Genomic DNA, 21976 nt, shown 5'->3' on the forward strand with positions numbered 1-21976 from the left:
TCCTATGCCAATTTGGTCATGCTCAAAAGCTTGGGACATGGGTTCATACAGCTGATTTCTGTAGACTAATGCAAAAGAAAAAACAGTCTTAAGGCTCCAGATCTCATCAGTTAGCCATATTTCAACTCTTTCTACTTCTCAGACTGCTCTGAAAAGAAATCATTTATGAATTTATTTCAGTCATTTATGAATGTATGTTAATACGGTGGATTTAATCCCCAATGCATTCCTTAGGCTTATCGATCTCATATACATTGTTTGTAGTCCCAAAAATCGGAGTTGAAGAAACTGTCTTAATGAATAGCCAGGGAATTGGGTTTTGTCCCTTGGCTGTGTGGTTTACAATGCAGCACACCTCACTTTAGCTGCAACTACACAACAGCAGTTTATTTGAAATACTTCCTACCCTACTAACTTCAGTATATAGCATGAAAGTTAAAAGACACGTAAGTAAAACCAAGTATTTCACTGCCCATTCTCCTCTGGAAGAACAAAAAGAAAAAAAAAAAAAAAGGCATTAGACCTTATTAGTCATACTGTTTAACATACTCCTAGAAAGTGCTCAACTATTATGAAGAGCATAGTATGAAACAGCAATGGCATGACACTGTGTTTGCCTGTTTGCCATAAAATACGGGATAACATAGAATCATAGAATCGTCTAGATTGGAAATGACCTTCGAGATCATGAAGCCCAACCATCAACCTGACCTACTTGTAGTGGGTTTACATGGCAAGGGTTTGGTAGTGGGGGGCTACAGAAGTGGCTTCTGTGAGAAGAATCCAGAAGCTGCCCCATGTCAGAAAACAACCAGTTCCAGCCGGCTCCAAAGGGACACACTGCTGGCCAGAGCTGAGCCAATAAAAGATGTTGGTTGAGCCTCTGTGAGAACAGATTTAAGAAAGGGGAAAGAACTGCTGGGCATCAGCAGCTGGGGCAGCAAGGAGTGAGAACCAGCCCTGCAGACACCCAGGTCAGTGCAGAAGGAGGGTAGGAGGTGCTCCAGGCACGCAGCAGAAGTTCCCCTGCGGCCTGTGGAGAGGCCCCTGGTGGAGCAGGCTGTCCCCCTGCAGCCCATGGGTCCCACATGGAGCAGGTCTCCACGCTGCAGCCCGTGGAGGAGCCCCCAGTGGAGCAGGTGGATGTGGCCTGGAGGAGGCTGCAGCCCATGGAGAGCCCCCGCAGGAGCAGGCCCTGGGCTGGAGCTGCAGCCTGTGGAGAGGAGCCCACACAGGAGCAGGAGGTCTGGGGGGAGCTGCTGTCTGTGGGAAGCCCACACAGGATCCGTTTCGGAAGGACGGCATCCTGTGGGAGGGACCCCACATGGAGCAGGAGCAGAGAGTGACTGTGAAGGAGCAGCAGAGGAAAAGCATTAGGGACTGACTGCAGCCCCTATTCCCCATTCCTCTGCACCACTCGGGGGAGGACGTGGAAGAAGGTGGATGAGGAGAAGGTGTTTCAGTTTGTTTTCTCTGTTTCTCACTTCTCTAGCCTCCTAGTAATAGGCAATAAATTTTACTAATCTCCCTACTCTGTTCTGCCCATCACGATAATTGTTGAGTGATCTCCCTGCCCTTATCTCAACCCTTGAGCCCTTTTCATGTCTTTTCTCTCCCTTTCCCTTTGAGGAGGAGGAGTTGGAGAGTGATTGTGGTGGAGCTCGGCTGCCCACCTAAGTAAAACCACCACACCTACCAAGTCCAATCACTAAACTATGTCCCTTCGCATCATGTCCACCTGTCTCTTAAATACCTCCAGACATCAGGATTCTAGCACTACTTTTGGCAGCCCATTTCAATGTTCGACCACCATCTCCATGAAGATACTCTTGTATCCAGTCTAAACGCCCCTGTCATGCAACTTGAGACTGCTTCCTTGCATCCAAACACTCCCACCTCAAATCATGAGGAAAGGGTGCATCCCTCAACATCTAGCCAAGAATTATTGTCAAACACAGATGCCCGTTGGCTCACATAAAATATGCATCCAAAGTTCTCCCAAAGGAAAGGATGCATCACAGTAGGATGGAGGGACAAAGCACATCCTTACTTATCCCTTCAAGCATGAAGGAAAGTGCTCTAAATGTAAAGATTGAAAGTATATTAACCTGTACAGGAGCACAAACTTTTAGGGACTGCTGCCTGACTGTAAGCAGGGACATTTTTTCTTGGTCATGATTTTTACCTTCAAACCAAGAACAAATAAGTAATACACTGGATAAAATGAAAAGACTCTTTCACTTTGGATTTTCTTTCCATTAATTTTAGGATACATCTTGAGAATTGCAAAAGATGCTCCAAAATTCATTAATAATAATTTAAATGGATCAGATTGTGCATGGACATATTAGTTTGGATCTCAATTAATACATAATACAAGGAAGAGTTTACAGAAAATAATTTCCCTTCTATAAATCATCACAGACACTTCTGTAATCACAAAAGAGGACTCATTTCTGACTATTTCTTCAGTAAACTTCCCTTAGTATCTTTTACTACCCCTTTGCTCCCCCACCCCCTTTAAATAGTTTCCTCTGGAGCACACACCTCCTTCTTTTTCTCACAAGTAGTTTGATCTACACCTCAGAAGACATAAAGGTATATCTTGCTACACAAACCATCTGCTGAGTAAATCTTGCCTAAATTTTATGTTTGTGAATTGTAACTGTAATTAGCCCTACATGAGAGAGGGATTGTTGCTGTAATAAAAGAATCCTTAATTATGGACACATATAAACCCAGGCATAAAGAAGCCAAGTGTTATTATTCAGCATCACTTTCCTTGTACTTTTGCCATCATCTTAACCACAGCAGATTATTTTTTTATCTGATGATGCAGCAATCAACCCAGAACTGTCACGACAGCAAAACACACCTTGTGTATCCTTGTATAATAGAAGCCAGAGCTGAGCAATGGATACGCAATAGAAATGATTAGATGGATAATTTGAAGCCTCAGGAAAGAAGATGAAATTGGAGAACAGGAAAAAAAAAATGCAGAGAACCCCATTAATAACAGGCCCGGGGCAACTCCCAGTAGAAACTCCTAACTGTTTTCTTTTTTTCTGCTATTTGTACCCTACAAGAATTGTAAGAATCTGAACTACTTAGGATAGTGACAGTGTTAAATCTGTTAGTATCTCTACTGTGCACTAAAATTGCTTCACTGGGGCATCATTCCATGAGTATAAATTGCAGTAGCATTTTAAACCTATTTGCATATGATTTACCACAGTATCTGCTGCATCTGTGCATTAGGATGATTTAACCATCTTCATAAACAAACTAGATACACTCTCCTAAGATAACCACACTGTGCACTTCAGTTAACAAATACCAACATTTGCAACTTAAAAGTACTTGCACCAGTTACAAAACAGATTAAAATGCAGCCTCTCTTTTACAATAGATTTCAATGCACAGTAAATTCAAAGAGTTTCAAAGTTGTGCATCCAGAAAGCATTTCAAACTTGCAAGGATAGTGAATAACATGGTGTTATACTGTGCCAAATATATTTTCTGAGTGATTCTTAAATCAGGGGGTCTTGATAAAGTACAGTTAATTTCAAATACTACAGTAGCCATTACGTACTACTAATAGTTTGGGAGAATGGGAGGGAGAAGGCAGTCAAAGCTCCATTGCCAAACGCTACAGAGCTGATAGCTGTACATTCTGCAGAATAAAGTCATCTTTTTGGTGCAGCTAAAAGCATTGACTACTGCAAAGATGCTTTATTACATAGTTAAGGTCTTTTGAGGTAATTTTACCTCAAAAAATAAACAACAAAATGCATGACTGTAGAAAAGGAAGTATGGAAATTAGTACACACCCATTGTTGCACAAGTGAAGTAGGATAAAAACTAAAAATATGTTTTTTTCATCACTCTTGTAAGGCTGAGCCATCCTACATGTTACTTGTATTAAAGATAGCTGATAAGTCATTTTCAGGCAGCACTGAAAACCCACAACCAGCTCTGCTTCATGTACATCATATTGCAAGATAAGGATCTTCAGTTTACAAATTCTTAAGTGCCTAAAGTCTATATCCAGCTAGGAGTTAAATATCTAGTTTAAGTTTATGTGCATCACCTAAGAACCTTTGGCAGTCAGAAAGACAGAGAACCCCTCTCACTTCCATCCCAGCATGTAATTCACCTTGTCCTAGGATAGGTGGAATGAATCACCACCTTGTGGTACCAGTAGTGAGTCCCCACTATCTAGATCTGCATTTGTGTAATACCTAGCAATGATTTTAACTCATAACCAACAGTATTGCAAGTGTCCTTCCCTTTCAGACCGTGGTTGAAGGGTTTGGTTTCCTCAGCCTGTGCTGCCCAAAGGTATGAAGGCATGCTTCAGCTTGGCAGAGTAAAGATCAATATCCCTGTTTCTCTCTTATTCTATCAACACCCATGTTTCTCTGTTCTTCTCTTCCATGCAGTTTGTGTAACTATCAGCTCAGCTGTCTAATACAAATAAGACTCGTTCACAGTCCTGGAACCAGCCACTGATGGTTCACTCTGCTTACCAGTAGAAAGCTAATGACTTTTCCATGGGGGACTTCCGACTGCATCCCTTTCAAAGCCATGTTCTTTCTCTCCACCTCAATAGTACGTGCCCCACAAACATCATGCTTTCAGAATAAGACTCAGGACAGCTGGTATCCCACTGTCCCACCCCACAGCACCAGAATCTCACTCACTTGCAGTTCAGTGCCTGAGCTTCTCCTTGTCTGTGGACACTGCCACATGGATCCAGGAAAGGCCTACCAATTTCCAGTGTTTTGTACAAGGAAACTTGTAGAAAATACCCTGTCAAATGGCACGGTGATGTGACATGACCAGGAACGCGGATTTATTATCAGCAATAAATTATCTTTATTTTCCAAAAAAAAATGTAGTAGAAAGTGAATGATGTATACTCACTGGAAGGTTTGCTTTTACAATGAATCCCCTGCAAACAGAAACAAAAATATTATTATATAAACTGTTCTGAGGAAATGATAAAAATAAATATTACTTAATAATTATACACAAATATAAACATACCTTAAACAAGTAAGCATATTCACAGACCATAACAGAAATCACTTTCAAAATGAAAAAAGATTTTCAAATACAGTGAAAATGCACACTACTACTTCATATGATGGCCTGATAAGTATAGGGACACAAGATCAGTATTAATCTTATTTTCATGAATTTTCAGCTGAGATGTAACTGTTATAACAAGTCTCACGTTCTATCAAATAAAGATATAATTTTATCGTGCACTGCCATTTACATTGACCAATAGTTTTTTTATTGTTTCACAATCAGGCAAAGAAGCTAAGTGATTTTTTAATGGAAGATATCTATAGCTCTTCTGAATGTTAGATGAGTCTTAGAAGATCACACTAGGCCAATAGAAGGAATTATTACAGCAGCTGCAAATGAATTTAAGGAATAAGAATCGTCATTTTATTTCTGAGAACTATCTGACTCAGGATCCTGAAAATGAAATTACTCAGGAACAGTGCTTGCCACATTCAAGTGGGCAAGTGTTTTTGTAACAGGCAAAGTGAGCTGACACTGAGATCTGAACAGGTTTCCAGCTATCTTTCAGACAAACTCTGTCCATTTTCCCAGTAAAATAAAAACTCAACCACAAACGAAAATTTTATAGAATATAAATATAGCAAATCTTATTCTGAATACTATGCATTAAGTGCTAAATACAGTCTATAACTAAACAAACAGATATATTTTTCTCCTGTTCTGACATTCAAGCTTCTGACATAACACTTATACCAGTGTTCCTTATTATATGGCATAAAGTATATTCCCCATTACTTTCCTTTAAAATCAGTGTCTCGTTCACAGAGATGCATTTGTCACACCCTCAAAAGGAGCAGGTACTGCCTGGACTCCTCTGCTCTCAAGTGGACAGGAAGCTCTTAGTCCTCTTAAAGTATTTCACAACCTTATCAATAAGTCAACAATCTGCAAGTTTTAAAGCCAGCAAAAGTCTCTCAGTGGACATTTGCAAGTTCTCAAGTTGTAGAAAAATACAGAGTTGGCAGCCTGGATAAGTATTAGCGTGACATAAAAATAACTATTGCTTTGTCTTCCACGTGGCCGTCATCCACAGGTAGTTTTGTCCTCCCCATAAACACAGCTCTAGAGCAAAATCATATTATTTCTGAAGGTGTGAAATTACAGCCTTGTGACAGCTGCACATGCGTATGATCTTACCCTGGGTTAGCTGATAAGTGTACACTTCATGTACACTTCTATCCTTCATGGCTGCATTTGAGTTTTTAGCTAAATAAGTTTGTTTTCAAAGAAGGCTCTTAGAACACCTTTGACCAGTATCTAACCTGTACTAGTTATTATTCTCTTCTATTCATTTGTTCATTTGGAACTTTTATATTTAATAATCTCTTCTGGGAGTAGGATATCATCTTTTATAATTGGCAGTTTGTCACTATGACCCATAAAAGTTGTAGAGGCATAAAATATGGTACCTTAAGTCACTTTTTATAATAAGACAGAAGTGGAACATATTTTTATAGACTGCAAATTACAAAAACTATTTGTGATATTCTTAAAAATATTATTTTGGCTGCTTCTATACAACATTACATCTACACTCAAAGAAGGAAATCTAAAGAAAATCAAACTTCTTTACATAACTGTTCTAAAACAGTATTTCTGATTCAGTGGTTTCATAGAATCCTCATTTCTCCCTGAGAATCCTCATTTCTCCCTGAAGGGCTGAAATATTTAACTGATGTGACCTCATTTCTGCTGCAATGAGCTCATAGAAATATTTGTCATTTATATATTATTTCTGAAGAAAAGCTTCGTTTGTAGTTTGCTGATTTTTCTGATGCAGATTCACCAGTAGAAGGAAGACTATAGCTTTCTGACTATCTCAGTTCAACACTAATCCAATAAAAGTGGAACATGCCAGCTCATATAAAACTCCACTGGAATTTTAACTGCAGTTTCAAAGATCTAATTGTGAGTTATTTCTAACCAGACCCTGCACAAGTATGCAGAAGGACAATCTGAATTCAGTGCCTTTTACTTGAGGTCCTCAGTGGCCTTAGGGAATGGAACAGACAAATACACAAACAATGCAAAAAAAATTCAGTGAGTGAGTGAGTTAAGGAGTTAGCTTTCTTGGTAAGAAAACCTAACTAATGGATCAGCTAATTGCTGAGCCACTGCTCACTGGAAGGAATTAATCTCTCATGAGGTTGATAATTTAGCAAATTACTTCCGTATTTTTAATTTGCCATTTTACAGCCAGACTATTGAAAATATTCTAGTCAGGTGGTTTGAGAGAGTTCCCAATTGCCAGTAAAAATTTCTTAGATTGTCTTCAAAATAGTTGGCTATTACTTTCTCTTTAACTCTTCTTTCTGGTTACCATCGTAGTACAAAAATGTATTAGATAAAAATCAAGATTCCACCGCAGTACACAACATAAATCTCAAAAAACTCGGAAGAACCAACCTTCACTTAAAGAAGACCAATGTTTCAGATCCCCTGTTATGACACCTTAAAAAAGCAAATCATATGTAAATCAATTAAGTTACAGACAAGAAAACAAACCACCAGTTTCTCTGAGGCTGTAGGATGTTCAAGAAAATCTCCTATATCTTCTAGTCTGTCCAAATTAATTCTTGTTTTTCACTACTGCTCATATCAGCCTTGGTCTCTGATCACACAGTAACATCCTGTGTTTATTTTCACATCTTCTCCATCAGAAAAAGAGAAAAGAAAAGAAAAGAAAAGAAAAGAAAAGAAAAGAAAAGAAAAGAAAAGAAAAGAAAAGAAAAGAAAAGAAAAGAAAAGAAAAGAAAAGAAAAGAAAAGAAAAGAAAAGAAAAGAAAAGAAAAGAAAAGAAAAGAAAAGAAAGAAAGAGAGAAAGAAAAAGAAAAAGATATCCAGCACTGATTTTGGTTCTGGTAGGGAAACATATAATGGATCCTGGGCGCTTAAGTTTTTTCTTGGTGTAGAGTTGTTGGGAAGGTTTACGTAAATAATCAAGCATTTGCACAAACACTTGCCAGTTACAGCAAGCATTTGGTCACAGCACAATTCCTTTTTTTATAAGTGATTTCTTTTTATTGTACAATACCATAGTGTTTTGTTTTTTTCTCTTCTATAATAATTTTGCAAAATAGTCAAAAGAGACCATTTGTCTCAAAGAAGAACTCAAATAAATTAACCAAGTTCCTCTCCCACTTTCTATATCTTTTGTTTTCAGGAATTTTCAGTGATGAATGCAATAGAAAAACGTAACACACTAAAACCAGAATGGAAATTTTCTTCCCCTTTCACAAATGCTGTGGGTGTTTTTTTATGCAAAAATGAGATCCTGAACATGATAGTACATTTTAGTCCAATACAGAGAGCATCTTTGATTCATATCTGCTTTGGCAATGAGCCTAAGCAAAATATACTTACACAATGTACAGTTAGGGATTTTCCTATTTCTCTAGGGTTTTCCCCATTTGTGGTATTACTCAACTGTAGCCAGAGGTTATCTGAACAGACACCACCAACGTGCAGCATTCTGAATAGGAGGTGTGGTGCCAACTTTTTAGCTAGCACAGCAACTTCTCAATCTAAGTCAATTGTAATATCACATTGTGTTGTTTAAAGACTGTAGAGAAGAAAGTGAGACCAACAGAGGAAGACCAGGATTTTGTGGCACAGGGGATATTTTCATGAAATGAAATTGCTGAGGGAAAGAAACAAAGATTAGACCTGCTTTCCATTTTCTCTTATTCCTCCAGGCACTGAAGCAAAAGCAGTATTGTGAAAATTCTTCCCTGAATGTTTTATCAACCCAGGAAAGAGTATGAGGCAAATTTGGTTTCACAGTCCGCCTGCCAGCTCTGTTGTACCTGGTTCATAGGTTCATTCTGTAAGGAGTAGTAATATGCCTGAAATTGCCTTAAAATATATTTTGATCATAATTTGGGGCCATGTTGACAACAGATACTCAACATTCATTCATGATCATCGAGCCAACTAGGAAAGGTGCCCTCCTAGATCTGTTGCTGGAGAACAGAGAGGGTCTTGTGGGAGACGTGGCAATTGGCGGCTGTCTCGGTCATAGTGACCATGAAGTGGTTGAGTTTAGAATTTATGGTGACAGAAGGAAAACTGTCACCAAAACTTCAGCCCTGGATATGGGGAAAGCAGACCTCAGGCTGCTCAGGGAACTAGTCAGCAAGGTCCCCTGGGAAACTGCTTTTGAAGGCATTGGCGTCCATCAGTGCTTTAAGCACTTTAAGCACTGCTTCCTAAAAGCACAAGATCAGGCGATTCCAAAATATCGGAAGTCAGGCAGGTGGGGCAGAAGGCCGGCCTGGCTGACCAGGGAACTTCTACTGGAGCTTAAGCGAAAAAAGAAAGTGTACAGCTGCTGGAAGGAGGGTCAGGCGACGAGGAAGGAATACAGGGATGCTGTTCGTGTTTGTAGGGAAAAAATTCGTGTGGCCAAAGCCCAACTAGAGTTGAAGCTGGCCATGTCTGTGGGAGACAATAAAAAAGGTTTTTTTAGATATGTGAACAGAAAAAGGAGAACCAAAGAAAACATAGGTCCGCTACTAAATGGGGAGGGTCTCCTCACAGACAATGACATAGGCAAAGCAGAGACGTTTAACGCCTTCTTCACCTCTGTCTTCAACACTGATGATGGGCTTCGGGACCCAGGGTACCCTGAGCTGGAGGACCATGACGGTGGGAATGACGAACTCCCAACCGACCCTGAACATGTGCGGGAATTGCTGCTCCACCTGGATCCATACAAGTCCGTGGATCCAGATGGGATTCATCCCAGGGTGCTTAAAGAGCTGGCTGACGTCATCACGGGACCTCTCTCAATTATTTTTCAACGATCTTGGGAATCTGGAGAGGTCCCTGTAGACTGGAAGCTGGCAAATGTTGTGCCAATTTTCAAGAAGGGTAAGAAAGAAGACCCTAGCAATTACAGGCCTGTCAGTCTCACGTCAGTGCCTGGTAAAATTATGGAGAGGATGATCCTTGAAGTTATTGAAGCGCACCTGGGGGACAATGCAGTCATTGGTCCCAGCCAACATGGGTTCATGAGGGGTAGGTCCTGCCTAACAAATTTGATTTCTTTTTATGATAAGATCACCCATCTAGTCGATCAAGGGACACCAGCTGATGTGATCTTTTTGGACTTCAGCATGGCTTTTGACACGGTTTCCCATAGGATCCTACTGGACAAAATGTCCAGCATACAGCTAAACAAAAACATCATACGATGGGTGAGCAATTGGCTGACGGGCAGGGCTCAAAGGGTTGTGGTAAATGGGGCCACATCTGGCTGGCAGATGGTCACTAGTGGGGTCCCTCAAGGCTCCATTTTAGGGCCAGTCCTCTTCAATGTTTTTATAAATGATTTGGATGTAGGACCAGAAGGTGTTTTGAGCAAATTTGCCGACGACACCAAACTTGGAGGAGTTGTGGACTCTGATGAGGGTGGAAAGGCCTTGCAGAGAGATCTGGACAGATTGGAGAGCTGGGCGATCACCAGCCACATGAAGTTTAACAAAAGCAAGTGCCGGGTCCTGCACCTGGGACGGGGCAACCCTGGCTATACGTACAGACTGGGCGATGAGACGCTGGAGAGCAGCCCCACAGAGAGGGATCTGGGGGTTGTGGTTGACAGCAAGTTGAATATGAGCCAGCAGTGTGCCCTGGCAGCCAGGAGGGCCAACCGTATCCTGGGGTGCATCAAGCACGGCATTGCTAGTTGGTCGAGGGAAGTGATTGTCCCACTCCACTCTGCGCTGGTGCGGCCTCACCTCGAGTACTGTGTGCAGTTCTGGGCACCACAGTACAAAAAGGACATTAAACTGTTGGAGAGTGTCCAGAGGAGGGCGACGAAGACGGTGAAGGGCCTAGAGGGGAAGACGTATGAGGAGCGGCTGAGGTCACTTGGCCTGTTCAGGCTGGAGAAGAGGAGGCTGAGGGGGGACCTCATCGCGGTCTACAACTTCCTCGTGAGGGGGAGTGGAGAGGCAGGTGACCTATTCTCCGTTATCACCAGTGACAGGACCCGTGGGAACGGTGTCAAGCTGAGGCAGGGGAAGTTTAGACTAGACATCAGGAAGAGGTTCTTCACCGAAAGGATGGTTGCACACTGGAACAGGCTCCCCAGTGAAGTAGTCGCTGCACCAAGCCTGTCTGAATTTAAGAAGCGATTGGACTGTGCACTTAGTCACATGGTCTAAACTTTTGGGCAGACCTGTGCGGTGCCAGGAGTTGGACTTGACGATCCTTATGGGTCCCTTCCAACTCAGGATATTCTATGATTCTATGATTCTATGATTCAAAATGCCTACACTAATGTCAGTGAATGTAAAGTGAAAAAATTTTCCCCCTTTTGAGATATCCTCAGCAGAAAAGCTACTACCTACACTACTATCTAAAGCCAAATTGTCGGAGAGGGCAGAGAAAAAGGAACATGACCATATTCTGAAGTTTCCCTCTATTCGAGCAACTTATGTTGTTTGATCACCATTAAAAACAAGCAAGAGGCTGTATGTTGTCTTACAGCACAGTGAGTGGGTTGTCTTAATGCAGTGTGGTCTGCAAGAACCAATGCTCAAATAGTAGCCAAAAGGCTGATGAAGATGACAAACCTAGTCAAGTTGTTGTTTTTATTATTATTATTATTATTATTATTATTATTATTATTTCCTGCCAAGAGGGGATACTCTGCACAAATTCATTGTATTCTACATGGAATTAAAAGGGATCTCTCAGATCACTGGGCCTAGTCCCCTGATAACTACAGGTGCCACATCACCTAATACCTTTCAAAAACGTTTTAAAATAAGACAGGCTTTTGTGTGTACTGCTCCAATGCCAACGCTTCTCCAGAAGCCCTGTTCTCTGACAACAACAAAACTTTTATTTTTGAAGGCAAACATAATAATGGTTAGTTTGTATTGACTTCTGATTGTGTTTATTACCTTTTCACTTAAATAGATGGTTTCAACCCTGGAATTTACTTCCCATTTATCCACAGCCAGTAAAACATCTTTTCTCAGATTTTGTTTTGCAAGGCCGTAAGAGCCAACTATTTTATTCTCCTCTAATAAAATAGTCTTTCCTTCTTACCATCATCCTCCTCACCATTTATTTCTATTTTAACACGTATTTCCTGAGGCCAGGCAGTTGGACTCAATGATCTTAGAAGGTCCCTTCCAACTGAACTATTCTATTCTATTCTATTCTATCCTATCCTATCCTATCCTATCCTATCCTATCCTATCCTATCCTATCCTATTCCATTCCATTCCATTCCATTCCGTTCCTCTAATGGGGTGGCCAGAGCCATTGTGCAGTTCTGAAGACAGTTTCTATGAGGGTTTATTCAGTGCCTTGTAAAGTGGTAATGCTCTTTGTCTCAACCAGGAGCACCACAAACATATGGTTATATCTGTAGCCATCCTGCAATACTGACAGGAAGCTGCTTACCCCTTTACATGTAAGTAATCCACGATCAGCTTTTCTTTTGTCCATCAGCTTACCCCACTCAATTTGTGGAAGGACGATCCTACAGATGTGCTGGGCTTTAAGAGTCCCAAATGATTTCTCATGGCCTCTAGTGAAAAACTGGACAAAGATGATCTCAGTCACCTCCATAAAGACAAGGTCTTTGAGAGGTGGACAGCCACAGCCAAAGTGCTATGGATCTATGCAGCCTGAGAAATTTGGATAGAAACAGATAAATTTCAGAGCTGTATCATGAACTCCTCAGCCTTCCAACACACTACCATAATTTCTTACAAAGACTTTCACATACAGAAGTCATCTGGGGAAAACTTCACAAATGGAAACAGCTGAGTATGCTTTAGCTTTTCACAGAGCTATTTTCGTACACAAAGGAGATAATGACTTTGCATTTTACATATCCTTGATGCTGGTGAGAACTGGAACCTCAGAAGGCTTTCCCCATTCTATTTTATTTCATTTTAAGCCATGTTTAAATATCACTCCTGTATTTATCTTACCATATGTAAGGAAACAGAAACCTTTACAGTAAGAGAAAGCACAGTGATAATATAATGGTTCCTGTCCCACAAAAAAAAAAAAAAAAAAAAAAAAAAAAAAAAGGTCTTAAATACATCAAGGTCAAGTATTTATGTTAAAAAGCATGTTATTAGAAATGGGTGGAAATGAAAAATAATAGGCCAACAGAATACACTTGGAAATTGAATAAAATTGTGAGGATATTTACAAAGAACTAGAGGAATTATAAGAATTAATATGCTTAATATGAACACTTAGAATTGTTAAGGATTCACAGCTAGTTCTACTGATACACTGTCCCTGAAAGACCTTTTCTCAAAAGGAGCATCTGTATTTGTCTTTTTGTCTTGACGTCATCTGTAATTACTTTCGTTGCCAAGGTAAAACTATCTTTCTGGCAGACAAGGTTGTTCTTCAGCTTCTACTGACACTGTAATCAGATACACATCAATGGCATATAGTGGGATCAGCTAAGAAAACAATTGGACTGTTATCCATGCAGAGAAGAAATTGGCACTAGAAGTTAAGGCAAAGCATTATTTTGGACTACTGTTTTTACAAGACCACCTGGATGTTGCCAGATTTTATTACAGAATGCTAAAAACAAAGCATCTCTGAGTCATGACTACATATTATCCAACTCTGAGCAGCAACTTTGTCTGCAAACATACCAAACTGAACAAAAAACATCCCATCACATGGGTGCAGTGATGAATCTGAGAGGATAAGCACAACTGAGAAGTGGAATGTTAAGCTCAGCCTCAGAACTGGGCTAATTGAGGCCACACATTTTTTGGATAAGAGCAGTTCCATGTCCAACAGCACAAGTTAAATTCTGCCTGTGTTAACACCATGTTGACATGCTTCCAGTTAAACATTGAGCTGGCAATGAACAAACAGGGAATAAATTATTGGGTTTATTGAAGAATATTGGACAATCCTCAGCAAAGCTTCACAGGGATCTAAGACATAGCATCTTACCAATTTTTGTATGCTGCACCATTTGCCCTTTAAGTGGTATACGCAAATGGGCAATGAGCCCACAACTTCTTGTTTTTCAAAACTGAAGGCCAGCATTTCCCTTACAGCCTACCAGTACTTCAGTAATGCAGGAGCATGTGACTAACACAAGACCTTCAGGCCCCTTAGATTTTTGTCCGTTTAACTTTTACTATTCAGGTGTAACAGAGATTTGTGTCTTCAAGACAGCATATGCTTCCTCCTGCATTATATTGATGCAGAAGAACTTTGTTCCTATATTTTAACTGGACTTCCCCATATTTTAACTGGACTGCATGTGGCATATAACTTCACCTGACCATTACTGCAGGACAGAACAAGTGAAAGTTGGCAGCACAAAAATTGTATGTCTGGGAACTCTTTGCAGTGGCATGCAATCATCCTATAAGTGAACATCCAGTCAAAACAGTATTGCTTTGAGGTCTCACAACTGGGAAGAATATTCCCCCCTTGTATTTTGTTTAAAGGAATTGTACGTAAAAATAATGCTGTGATACTAAAAGGGCCTACACACAAGCCAACTGCTTTTAAAATTATTGGACCAAAGGGAGCTATGACAGTCTGAAATAAAAGCTGCCTGATCTATTGTGTGCTTCAACTCCAGGACTAGAAGCAGGATTTGCCTGGAGCAACAGCATGCTCTAGCTTCTTTTTTAAAAAATAAATAAATAATGTCAAACATTTTGATTTCATGTTTCCTAAAATATTAATACAAGTTGTTAACAAAATTGCATACAATAGACAAAGTAAAATTAAAATGCACTTTGAATGCCATACCCTCAGCTGGTATAAATCAGCACCATCGCATACATAGAGTGTCAAAAATTTCAGACCACTCAGCTACTTGAAAGGAAAACTAATGTACGAAATCAGCACTTCCAGTCTAACAATGAGACAGGGACATTCTAACACAGCATTAATGGTTATTTCAATGAATGACTGAAGTTCTCATACAGAGGATGATAAAATGGAATCAAGGAAATTTTGGGTGGAAAAGGTCTCTGAAGGTCACCAAACTTAGCCTCCTGCTAGAAGCAGTATTATGGCCAATACTAGATCAAGTTAGGCATGAATTTGACCAGTCCTTGAAAAACTCAAGGACATAGGTTCCACAACCTCTCCAGATAATTGCTGGTGCCCAGTACTTTGAAGTTAGGACAATATAATGATCTCTGCTGCCCAAAAGAGGGTACAAGAAAAGTTTAGTACAGATCCCTCAGCAGCACAGACAAGACTGTGACTTGCAGCCACTGGAACCAGTGGGCAGTGAGATTCCACAGAAAAGGAAAAAGAAAAAAAAATAAAGAAAAGAAAAAAAGCAAGAACTGAAGATTATGAAAAGAGACCCCATGGGTTAGATTGGCCCCTCTTGCTGCTGCTGGAGGCAGTGGCTTTTTTTTTGGAAGGCCTTAACGTTTTTTACATTCCACTTACTGTCTTCTCATACATCCCAACACTATTCCTCCGCAAAAGAAGCAATATGTTGCAGGCCTGGCTTTCCCATGCTCTGGCATACACAGCAAGGCCCTCACCATTTTGCTCTGGGCAGCTATTCATTTTTCTTGTGCTTAGAGTCAGTTCCAGGAGCAGAACACTGCCCTGAAATACACTGTGGCCTTTATAGATGATAAATGTCATCCTCCTCACATTCACGACTGTGGAAGACTGGTTTTAACTCCAAACCTTTGAAAGTTGGTTAAAATCTTTCCACTCAGTTGAATAAATTTTGGATCAGATCCAAATGTGAGAAGAACTTTTTGCCTATAAAACCTTTAGCTCTGCTCATGAGAAAAGTGCCACTAACACCATTTCCAAGTAAGTCAATTTCTCTTTGTGGATTTTACATTACTACTGATAGTGAAATGAAGCCGTGGTTTGCAGTCATTTGCAAAATGAGATTAAGTCAGCTTTGTGTTCCAAATCTAAAAGAGGCTTTAGATACCTGAAACATCATTTAAGCAAGCTGTAATTATCTCAGCCAAACACCATGATCCATAATACCCTATTAATTGCCACCTAACCCTAAAGGCACCTAAGCTTATTAGGCAGCTCTCTTTCAGACCTGAAAGCTCTCTGGATGTTTGGGACTTGGTACCTAGTTCAGGACCAGTACAGAGCAGGAATGACACCTACCTCACACCAAAGTTATTTGGGATAGCGTACATCCACTTGTGAGACAACCATGTCCCCCCAGTGTAGCAGGTGGCTGGAGGAGATTTAATAGTAACAGAGATCAAATTAACAAAGCTCAAGCCTAGCTTCCCTTTCAGAAGGGAAGTGTTAGAGAAGAAAAGCAGAATAAGGGCGTGTTCCAGCTGTTATACTCCAGCTGTTCAAGTCCAAACCTCAAGGGGCAGCCACATTCTCCTTAACCTGAAGCTGCTCTAACTCTACACAAGTTATCTTTTTGCCATGCTGCCCAGTAAATGAGAGTTTCCCAGGCCTCCTGTCAAAGCAGTGATACTGTATAGAGATGAAATGAAAGACTAACGGTCTGAAAGAAGGACAGGCAAGAGAGAGTGAAATTTTAAAGTCAAGTGCTTTCAACATTGAAATGGGAGATCTTTTTCCTACTTCAAAGGCTACTTACATTTTATTTTAAGCATTCATCAAGAAAAAAAAAAACTTTGGAAGAGTGGGTCTCAGAAGCTACTCTAACTTGGGTGTCTGGGCTCCAGAGAGTGGAGTTAAAACTAACCTTGTGCTTAACTTTTTCCCTTGGCTCACTTGAGGCAGCACCCCGCTGAGCATGCAGGTTTCTCATATTGCCCTGACAAATGTTTAATGCTATCTCATGATCTCCATTTAATCTGCATTTAATAACCTAGAGCCATAGGAAAAGGACAGGGTCACGGAATGTGAGAATGTCACACAGATACTATACTGATTTTTATTTTATTTTTTATTTTATTGTACTTGGGGAGGGGGGAGGAGTAGTTCTTAAAAACAAAAATGAGCTTCCTAATCCCTTCCCAACCCTGCCAGTGTGGTTCACAAAGTTATATCAAAATTTAGAACAAGAAAGCAGACTTGGCAATATTCCTTGTAAAAGTTTCAAGACTTTGGAGGCCATATGTCAGTCCTGAGACACACTTCAAAGTCATGGAGAGAAACAAAGGAGCACATGCTTCTGTTGGTTGCAGCTCTCATAAAAATGGTGTTTCTCCCTCTTGTCGTTAGACACAGAAATTTTTTTAATTGAAATAAGCTTAGAAATACTCCTGATTACAGCTCTTAGTGCTAAGTATTTTTAAATGTTGATTTTGTTTTTATTCTAGCCTTAGCTTGTTATGCTGTTGTGTAAGGATGTAAGGCCACGCAAATGATCCCTCGGGCCATACTGGAAGCAGTGGCAGAGTAGTCTCAGACGGCAGTCTTGACAGGCCACTGCATTCCTCCTTGGTGCCATATCATCAGTTAAGGAACTGCTTCCGTTAAGACTTCACGATAAAGATGATAAAATCATCATGATAGGATCATAGAATGGCTTGGGTTGGAAAGGACCTTAAAGATCATCTAATTCCAACCTACCTGCCATGGGCAAGGATGCCACCCACTAGGTCAGGTTGCCCGAAGCCCCATCCAACCTGGCCTTGAACACCTCCAGGGACGGGGCATCCACAGCTTCTCTGGGCAACCTGTGCCAGTGCCTCACCACCCTCTGAGTGAAGAATTTCCTCCTAACTTCTAATCTAAATCTCTCTTCTTTTAGTTTAAACCCATTCCGCCTTTACCTGTCATTATCTGGCTGTGTAAAAAGTCACTCTCCATCTTTTTTATAAGCCCCTTTTAAGTACTGAAAGGCCACAATGAGGTGTCCCCCAGAGACTTCTCTTCTGTACGCTGCACATCCCCAGCTCTCTCAGCCTTTCTTCATAGGACAGCTCCTCCAGCCCTCCAATCATCTTCGTGACCCTCATCTGGACCTGTTTGAACAGGTCCACATCCTTCTCGTGCTGGGGGCCCCAGACCTGAATGCAGTACAGATGGAGCCTCACAAGGGCAGAGCAGAGCTCCCTTGACCTGCTGGCCACTCCTCTGTTGATGCAGCCTAGGACGCAGTTGGCCTTCTGGGCTGAAAGCACACACTGCTGGCTCATGTTGAGCTTTTTGTCTACCAGAACCCCCAAGTCCTCTGCAGGGCTGCTCAATGAGTTCTCCACCTAGAGAACTCATGTCTGTGATTGTCCTAACCCAAGTGTAGCACCTTGCACTTGGCCTTGTTGAACCTCATTAGGTTCACATGGGCCCACTTCTCAAGTTTGTCCATGTCCCTTTGGATGGCATCCAAGATATATGAGTAGTTATAATTGTGCTTGCTTTTCTTTCTCTAGCCACAGCAGAGAGAGAAAAGTTGTCTTACTGCATGTAGATGAGAAACTTTTTTTTTTTCTTTTTAGCTGTACACTTGAAAATCTTGGAGAGAAAGGATTTATTCCCTAAATATTAATATTTGGATTTTTATGGCATCTGAAATTCTTAATCCTACATCAGAAACTTATACCAGAACCCCTGCACATATGCCTCTCTTGTCAGGAGCAACAAAAGCCAAAAAAAATATTCCCCTGAAACTGTGTGAGTACAGGAAAATAAAAAATTAAAAAAAAAAAATCAAAATTTGCTGTGTAGAAAAGCTCTAATGAAAATATCTATACTATGAATTTTAGTTGCAATATCTGCAGTTCGAGATAACTAATATAGGAGCTAGTTATAAATAAATTTGGAGATTCTAAGGAAGAATAAATCTTATAAAATATAAAATAATAAGTAATCACTTTAAAAGTCATTACATAGCCTATTTCTCTTTTAACTGTTAATTCATAATTTTGAGGGAAGGGGGGTTAAAAAAAACCTAAGGGATAATCATCTAGTTTAGGTTTATCTTGTGTATCTTCACATACTGTAGTTGCTAAAGTTAGCACAGGTCCAATTAAAGGTGGCAGAGGTCCAAAAGAAGTGGTTCCAAAGAGGCAGGATTCCACCAACTTTACAACAGCCACATTGTTTCACCTGACTCTCCTGATCGCACAGTTGTCCCTAGAGGCAGCAATAATTCCTGGGCGCGGCCTCAGTTTAATAATCCCATCAGTGTTCAGTACCTTCATACGTTGCTTCACTCTATGTCTCATTTTTAATGATAGCCCTTACTCACTAAAAACCACCTATGCCACACATTCTCCTAAAAAATATACATTTTTTTTTCCGAAAGTGGATGAGAAAAATAAACTACAGAGGCAGACTGAATGCTAACACTGATGTGATCACACTCTATAAAATTATTATGCTATATCCTATAGAAAAATAATATATGAAAAACTAGGGGGAAAAATTAAAAGAACTCATGCTACTGACCAAAACTTAGCATGAAACTTGATACTCTAATGAGAATTGCTAAAATGCAAGAAAAAAACTATAAACAGGGAAAATTACAGTACAACAATATCAACATTTAAAAAGCAATGGAGAAACCTGTCATTGCAGTCATGGAAGGAAGAACAGCAGGTCAGGAAGATGAGGAAGTGGGAAAAAGATCAAGGAAGTTTGCATATTTAGGAATGAAAGGGGAAAACAAAACTGAAGACAGTGAAATGTATTAACTGCAATAAATTCTATTTCCTCAATGTTTTTCCAAGAAAAGACAATGAATGTACATCTAGCACCATACAATGGTGTTTATATGATTCATACTTTCTGAAAATATGCAGGCAAGTAGAGGCAACACCAAGACCATCAGTTTTCCAGAAGTGATTGAAATTTACCACACATATTCAAAGCAACAAGGCTGAAACATTTTTCTGCAGGAGAAAGAGCCACAGATCATTTGCTAAGTAAAACTTAAACTCTGCTCATTTTTGCACAGATGCTTCTTGAATGAAAGTGTAGGTTCCATACAGTTTTCCAGTAAGTTGGAACTTTCCCATACTTTGCATACCAAAAGGGCAGCATATGCAATACAGTAAGGCAAGTCTTTGGCTCCGTTGACTGTTCCAAAGCAGCAGTAAGTTAAATATGACTTGAAAGACTATCTTTAGATCAAAAAAGAGGAAATTACACATAAAAGCAGAGATATTAAGGTTAGAAAAGAACTCAAGATGCCATCTACTCTAAGTTTCTGCCTTAGGAGGAATTATTTTTATCTGAGACATATCTGAGAGATATTCTCCAAGCATGTGTGGAGATCTCTATAAACTCTGCAGGCAACCTATTCTAGTGCTCAGCATTATTATTTACTGTGACTTTCCAGCTCATTCACGACTTCTCAAAATTCTGGTCCAGTAAATTCATGTATCTGTGAAGGCAGAGTCAGGGTTGTGACGTGTCCATATCACATCTCAGTATAAATTAATTTACTGGTTCTGGAATCATTCCTAGCCAAGTATACTAATTCCTAGCCAGAGCTACTCTGGAACTTCCTTTGTAACAAACTTCTGCTTGGTAACATTTTCCAGTTTGTGTTTTATTTACATTTTTTATGAAGGCAGATAACTATGGTTTTCAAAAAGCAAAAAGTAAATGTTAACAAAGAAAAATATTTTCCTGAAAGTACAAAAACTATATCTATGAAGATGATCATAAGGCTGGAGACCCCATCCCATGAGGAAAGACTGAGGTAGTTAGGTCAGCCCAGGAGAAAAGAGGGCTCATGGGGGACCTCAACACAGTATTCCAGTACTTAAAGGATGCTTACAAAGAGGACAGAGGCTCTCTCTTCACAAGGAGCCACATGTAGAAGACAAGGGGCAACACGTACAGACTTTACCAGGAAAGGTTTTATCTTGATATAAGAAAGATTTCACAGTGAGAACAACCAGTCACTGCAACAGCCTCCCCAGGGACATGATGAGTCCCCATCAGTGAAGGTTTTCAATGTGCAATTGGACAGAGTACTAGATGATCTCATTTAGGCTCCCTTTCCCAAAGGATTGACCTGATGATCTTTCAAGGTTCCTGCCAGCCTGGGCTGTTCTATGATTCTATGACTGAGCAGTGCCAAAGCTGATGTATAAAACGTATGCAGCTCATGGGGATGATGGTAACATAGTACATATAACTTTAAATGTGTTCCTGGTTTTTACAGCTGAGTAGCCGCAGCATTGCACCTGGGAATTCATGGTTCCCAAAAATCAAATGATTTTTAGTCAGGGATAGAAACATTGGACCTCCTTAGGTCCAAGTTACCTACCTATCTGGGACTGAGGCCCAGCTCCTCAATGCTGAGGCAAACACCAAACAGACAGGAGACTATCCAAAACTATCCTTACAAATAAATTCCTTAAAACATCTTCTTGTTCTTTCTCATTTTTGATCACTCCTGATTCTTCCACAAGCACAAGCATTCTGGCAAGAGTAGGAGAATGAGACTGTATAAATCAATGTGACAAAGTAGTAGGTACAGCATTGCCAGCTCCAGCAGATGTACAAATTAAGCCAATTCTAGACCTTTCTGCAAGAATTCCAGCAAGGTAACACCACCTGGTCTAGTACAAATTATTACCTCTCTCTGCACAATTTTTCCTGCTTAAGTTGTCTCCTTCCCTGGAGATATTCAAAAGCCACCTGGACATGGTCCTGAGCAACCTCCTCTAGGTGACTCTGCTTGAGCAGGGGGGTTGGACAAGATGACCTCCAGAAGTCCCTCCTTATCTCACCCATTCTGTGATTTTGTGATTAAAAGGTACAGTTTAGACCAAGTTACAAGTAGCTTTCCAACTGCAAAGCAGTCATTCAACAAGCAATATTACGCAGATGTGGAAAGCACTTGCTCCTGAATTTCGATATTCCCCATTGAAATTTGAGTCCAAATGAAGCTGAAGCATATATTCCCTCCCTAAGCTCAGGGCTCAAATATATTCATGAGCTAGAATTCCCTGCCAATAATAAAGGT

The 21976-nt window shown here is 40.3% G+C and overlaps 1 protein-coding gene across 4 annotated transcripts in view; it reads right to left on the bottom strand.

Moving 5' to 3' along the window:
- Positions 1–21976, bottom strand: part of IL17REL (interleukin 17 receptor E like) — a 51639-nt gene that overhangs the window by 24776 nt on the left and 4887 nt on the right. For all 4 annotated transcript variants that reach the window (XM_040549341.1, XM_040549346.1, XM_040549350.1 and 1 more), the window contains exon 2: positions 4927–4954. In XM_040549341.1, coding sequence (XP_040405275.1) covers positions 4927–4954 — 28 coding nt within the window. The remainder of the gene's footprint in view (positions 1–4926; positions 4955–21976) is intronic.

This window comes from Cygnus olor, chromosome 1 (assembly GCF_009769625.2).
Source record: "Cygnus olor isolate bCygOlo1 chromosome 1, bCygOlo1.pri.v2, whole genome shotgun sequence".
Classification (NCBI taxonomy): domain Eukaryota; kingdom Metazoa; phylum Chordata; class Aves; order Anseriformes; family Anatidae; genus Cygnus; species Cygnus olor.